The sequence below is a fragment of the Sinocyclocheilus grahami genome, unplaced genomic scaffold (genome assembly GCF_001515645.1).
Source record: "Sinocyclocheilus grahami isolate Dianchi unplaced genomic scaffold, SAMN03320097.WGS_v1.1 scaffold588.1, whole genome shotgun sequence".
In the NCBI taxonomy this organism is placed as follows: Eukaryota; Metazoa; Chordata; class Actinopteri; order Cypriniformes; family Cyprinidae; genus Sinocyclocheilus; species Sinocyclocheilus grahami.
Genome location: NW_015505767.1, coordinates 839,314 through 845,355, shown reverse-complemented (window position 1 = coordinate 845,355; position 6,042 = coordinate 839,314). Strand labels below are relative to the sequence as shown.

General features: G+C 40.7%; 1 protein-coding gene and 1 pseudogene across 4 annotated transcripts in view; one reads left to right on the top strand and one right to left on the bottom strand.

Annotated features, from left to right (window-relative positions):
• LOC107557027 (serine/threonine-protein kinase pim-3-like) overlaps positions 1–1,291 on the top strand; it is a 2,567-nt pseudogene extending 1,276 nt beyond the window's left edge.
• A 3,139-nt stretch (positions 1,292–4,430) lies between these two features.
• Positions 4,431–6,042, bottom strand: part of LOC107557037 (endothelial cell-specific chemotaxis regulator-like) — a 5,881-nt gene continuing 4,269 nt past the window's right edge. For 3 of the 4 annotated variants that reach the window (XM_016240335.1, XM_016240334.1, XM_016240336.1), the window contains 5 exons: positions 5,459–5,566; positions 5,285–5,383; positions 5,176–5,209; positions 4,797–4,870; positions 4,431–4,701 (listed from right to left, as the gene is read on the bottom strand). In XM_016240335.1, the coding sequence (XP_016095821.1) occupies positions 4,640–4,701; positions 4,797–4,870; positions 5,176–5,209; positions 5,285–5,383; positions 5,459–5,566 (377 nt within the window). In that variant the 3' untranslated portion in view covers positions 4,431–4,639. The remainder of the gene's footprint in view (positions 4,702–4,796; positions 4,871–5,175; positions 5,210–5,284; positions 5,384–5,458; positions 5,567–6,042) is intronic. The other variant, XM_016240337.1, reaches the window with a different exon arrangement.

Here is a 6,042-nt window from a genome sequence, read left to right as displayed (position 1 = left end):
TGGCCTCTTCAGTGAGGGGATGGCCCGTCATTTCATGCAGCAGGTTATCGACGCTGCTGCTGTGTGCTGTTCCCGGGGGGTCCTCCATCGCGACATCAAGATGCCAAACCTCCTGGTCATCACAGAGACCCTGGAGGTCAAGCTGATTGATTTCGGCTATGGGTACCTCCTGAAAAGCACATCATACAAAACCTACAGTGATAAGTATTATTTTTCAAACATGTACTTTGGGACTTAAACTCTAGTGACCAGTGACTCCATACCTTAATCAGACGAGATATGAACTAATAATGAACTAACAACATTCTCAGAAGAATAAAAGCCAGTCATCATTTTTTTTTATTGACTATTATTAAATGCCGTCAGAGTAAAGTGAGAAAACATGCAGTGGCAAAGCAAACTTAACATTTAACAAACTCTTTCCTCCAGGGACAGCGAGGTACTGCCCTGTTGAATATTTTGAGAAGGGCGAGTACCATGGGAAACAGGCAACGGTGTGATCACTGGGAGTGCTCCTGTTCCGCATGATCACCAGCCTTTTCCCCAAAAGCAGCGATATCAGTTTGATGGACACTGATATGTGGTTCCAGCCAGGCTTCCCTGATGGTGAGATCTTCATTTCAGCTATTTTTAATGAGACAAAACGGCTTTATAAAAGATGTCCTTATGGATAATGCAGGAATCTTTCTCAGTTTTACAGCTTAGAAAGCGAGTGTAACGTTGAAGGTAATAATCAGACATCTCTCCATCTTTCTGCACAGAATGCTGCTGTTTTATCCGAGGTTGTCTGAAGAGCGACCAAGAGCAGAGGCTTCATCTGGAGGATATGCTCTTCCATGACTGGTTTAAGGTACCTAGTCAAAGACAAGCTAAAATGATTTTGAAGACATTCATATATTTTTTTGGCTTTTTGGTGGTTTAGTTTGATAATCTGAATTTGAACATTAGCTTCCATATTTTACCTTTCAATACCTGCAGCAATTCATATAGTCAATACTCATACACTGCATAAATAACAAGTTGTATGTTTATACCTTATGAAATATTTTTTTGTCTAATTTGTAATTGTGTTTCAGGTCCCCCTGTAAGACATGGAGGACAGGGTCAGCCTTGCGTCTGGCAGACTGACACGAGTGACCCCTCCATCCCTCCAGCCTTAGTGTCTTGCGGGGCTGGCAGGCCTTGGTTGCGTCTGGCGCCTTGGCTTGATGCAGTAGTTTTAGCATCTTGCGATACTCGCCTACGGATGTGTATTGCCAATAGTTTTAGTTTTTAGTTAAAGGGGTCATATGATATGATATACATTTTTCCTTTCTCTTTGGATTGTAACAAGCTCTTGGTGCATAAAGAAGATCTGTAAAGTTGCAAAGACTAAAGTCTAAAATCCAAAGAGATATTCTTTATAAAAGTTAAGAGTCAGCCACACCTACCTAAAACGGCTCGTTCTAACACGCCCCCACATATCTACATCACTATGTGGGAAGATTTGCTTAACGCCGCCCAAATGTTCATGCAAAAAAGAAGGCGTAACTTTTATTCTCGCTGTACTATTGTTGCCGCCGCCGCCATGTCGTGAAGGCACTGTGTGTTTCGTTTTGAAAGCGAAACTACTTTGTTTGGCCTTCCAAAAGAGGATGATATCATGCCTGGAGCTGATCCGTGCTGGTCGGTGAGGAAATACAACAACTTCACGCTGTGGATCGCCAGATCGGCTTTCACTATGTACAGTGCAAGTCCAGCCCGGGGTCGTCACATGTGGTTGCCACAAGCCCTCCGGACGCTCCTTCATTGAATCCGCCGGCCGCGCCGTTCTCAAGCCCACCGCCTCTGCTCACTCTAGCCCCTGGCCTCTCCTCACTCTAGGCCGCCGCCGCACACTCTAGGCCACCGTGTGTGACGCTGTGTTTCGTTGTGAAAGCGAGTTTTTTGGGCAGTGTAAAGTAAGGCTTGTTGTTTGTCATTTCTCCGATCACAAATGCAGACATGGTTTTATGTTTACGCGGCGCGATGCAACAGTATCAGTCATTATAATCCATAATTATGTCCCCACTGGATGCAACGAATGCCTCGTTTATAATGGGTTTTCATGTTTTTGAATCATCGCTCCGGCCTGACAGGGCATCATAACAGTATGGTAGGGGCGTAACATTTCCGTCACACGCTTGAGGTATTCGGCCAATCATAACGCACTGGATAGCTAGCCAATCAGAGCACACCTTGCTTTTCAGACCGATGAGCTTTGTAAAAATCGACGCGTTTCAGAAAGGCGGGGCATAGAGGAGAAACAATAATGTACAGTATGTGGAAAATTATGTTTTTTGAACCTTAAACCGCATAAACACATTTCATTACACCAAATACACAAAATAATGAAATTTTTAGCAACATCATATGACCCCTTTAAGTTAAGTACTGCCCCATCCAATCATATTTCTAAAAATGGAGTCACCTAGAGCTTCCCATAGCTCCCTGTCAAGCCTTTCCCACAAGTTCCTGGCATTGCCGCTCTAGAGGTTCCTGCCATTCACATGGCAACAGAGCTCACTTTCTCAGTCTCCTTGGGCCCAGAGATCCTGTCAGGGGCACTGCAGAAATCCTTGAGAAGGCCACTGTCACTGCTGCTCCAAAACCTGCTGAGGTCCCACAGAGGTCCCTGACGTAAAAGCTCCAGAACACCATTTTTATAGCATTGCTAGTCCAAAAGGTCCTTCACACTGCTGCTCTAAAGGTTCCTGCAACTGGGTGCCAAAGTCAGGGATGCTTCAGAAATCACTGTAAAGGCCTCCATGAGGGTTCTTGACGCAGAACCTGCTGAGGTCAGAGAGAACCCAATCAAAGGCACAACAGAGGTTACTTGACTCGGTACCTTTTCAGAGCTACCCTGGTCGCAGAGCTTCTTGTCCCGGCCTGAAGGTTTCTGCTGCTGCAACCCCAGAACCTGCAATGGTTTCAGAGCTCATAACAGCTACAGTTGCAAAGCTTCCCATCATGTGTGCCACGAAGTTTCCTCTCATGATGGTGTTAAGATTCATGCCACGGCTGCCAAAGAAATTCCAGCCAAGGCCGCCTCAATCTTTCTTTTCATAGCCTCAGTTAGAGCTTATGTCTAAAGCTGCTCCAGTCCCAGCACCTTTCTCAACCTCCCTGGTCCCAGAGGTTCTTGCTAAAGCTGCTCTGGCCCTAGAGGTTTCTGTCTTGACTGCATCAGAGGATCCTTTCACGGCCCCAGTGTTTCCTGTCACTGGTGTGATTCCTCCATTAATATATTACACCTGTGTGCCACATTAAAACACAATGTTTGTGAAAATAAACACAAAATGTGCTGTTTTATCAGGAAAACAATATGGTCTGGACATTAATCTGGTTTACATTTATCACTTTACCAGTCAAGAGTGTGTTAATGTGAGTAATAACCTCAGGTAAGTACAGAAGGTCAGATATGCTGTATATAAATGTGTATTCAGCCATCTCCAAGCTTTTCTAATGCATGATGGAAATACCAATATTTCAAGAACTATAAGGTATAATGTACAGCAGTGGTTTGCAGTTCTGGACTCACAGCACATTTTGTATGTCTCTCTTTGTTTAGGGAGCTCTCATCAAATCAGTTGATGATCTGAATCAGATGTGTAGACCAGAATTGAAAACCACTAACGTACAGTCTTTACCTCAAAATAAAAGTCTGACAGGATCATCAGGAGAATGGCACAAAACAAATATATTATCATGTCAAATGTGGCCTATACAGGAACACCCACACACATTTGTGTAGTTGGACTTTTGACTCAAATCCTTACATTCCGTATCTCACTTTACAAATAGATTACATTACACATTACATTACACAAGAATATGAACACAAAAGTGACATTTTATTTATCAATGAAGGATGTGTCATGTTTAATATACAAACCCAATTCCAAAAAAGTTGGGACACTGTACAAATTGTGAGTAAAAAAGGAATGGAATAATTTACAAATCTCATAAACTTATATTTTATTCACAATAGAATATAGATAACATATCAAATGTTGAAAGTGAGACATTTTGAAATGTCATGCCAAATATTGGCTCATTTTGGATTTCATGAGAGCTACACATTCCAAAAAAGTTGGGACAGGTAGCAATAAGAGGCCGGAAAAGTTAAATGTACATATAAGGAACAGCTGGAGGACCAATTTGCAACTTATTAGGTCAATTGGCAACATGATTGGGTATAAAAAGAGCCTCTCAGAGTAGCAGTGTCTCTCAGAAGTCAAGATGGGCAGAGGATCACCAATTCCCCCAATGCTGCGGCGTATAGTGCTCTATGTCATCTATGTTGTATTCTGAATAAAATATTGAAATTTGAAACTTCCACATCATTGCATTCTGTTTTTATTCACAATTTGTACAGTGTCCCAACTGTTTTGGAATCGGGTTTGTACGAGAGCATGTCTGATATAGGGATCGTTTTATATGCAGTGCACCAATGTAGGCCATAAGCATGATGTGTGATCTGTGCACTGACCATCTGATAGAGGCACATTAATTCACATTCATTGAACATTATAAATAGTGTATGCAGCCTCCAATCTCATGCACTATGAACTAAGTGAAATCACAGTCCGTCATTGATGCCAAGCAAGTCTCTGGTAAATTATTGGTCCTCATTGTCCAGTATAGTGCTGTGAACTGAAGACATCTGGGGAGAATCTGTATCTGCACAGAAGAGAAGTGAATATATATTAGAATAACATAAAATGGGATCCTATTATTTCGGTATCACGAACACACTAAGGAAGGCAAGTACTTACTGTTTTCTGTGTTTATTGTCCTCACAGAGACAAGAGTGACAAGAGTATTGTTCTCACAGTTGCTGGTCATGTTGCTTGATCAAAAATTGATAATTTTCAACAGATCTGTTGTCTAAATATAGTACATAATATTATATAACATTTTAGTAAATGTTTTCAATTTGTTTGAAATTTCTTATTTTATTTATTTATTGAAATGTCCCATTAGTACAGTATATTGACATCACTAACTTGTAGTTTAATGCTTGTTTAATTTTCATATTTCATTTTTTCTTATTATATTATTTTATACTTGATTTTATTATATTATATTGTATATATTATATATATAAAACAGACAATGATGATGACCACACATGCACAATCAAGTCCTCCTCACCTGTCAGATACCACAGAATCACAGCTTTTAATACCTATACATAAAAAAAAAATTATATTGCATACTTAAAAAGTAATCTTGAAACTGACAGAATTAGAGAGAAACCCACCCTCATGCTGTTTGGTGTCTCTACACCGTCCCCTGAGGTTGATAGCAGTCACCAAGACCACCATGACAACAATTAAAATTAGTATAAGACTCATCACACCTGTAATTGCAGACAGGAAATATTTTAGCACCAGAAATAATGGGTATCATGAGATTTTATCAGTATAAAACCTACCAAAGGCGAGCAAAGTGAGGCCGCTGTCTGGTGCCTGTGAAGGTGTTGGCGTCCCCTCAGACAGGCTGATGTTTGAATTAGCTGTGTTTGGAAGTACGGAAACACCCACTGCACATGGAGCAAACATATGAAATAGTGTTTTGATGTAGTTTTAAATGATAAATGCTTGACTGTACTACACAGCATGACCAATTCTTCAACATACATCTTAAATACTCAAAATTATCTTCAAATGCGATTTTTTCATACATTTGAGATATACAAATATACAAACTCATCTACATCTTGGATGGCGCGAGTGTGAGTATATTTCAGCAAATTTTCATTTTTGGGTGAGCTATTCTTTTACCAGCAGTTATTAAAGGGGTCATATGATGCTTTTTTAAAGATCATTATTTTGTGTATTTGGTGTAACAGAATATGTTGACATGCTTTAATGTTCAAAAAACACATTATTTTTCAAATACTGTACATTATTGTAGGTCCTCTATGCCCCGCCTCTCTCAAACGCTTCCAACAAGCGCAGTCTGCTCTGATTGGCCAGCTGACCCAGTGCATTGTGATTGGCCGAACACCACAAGCAC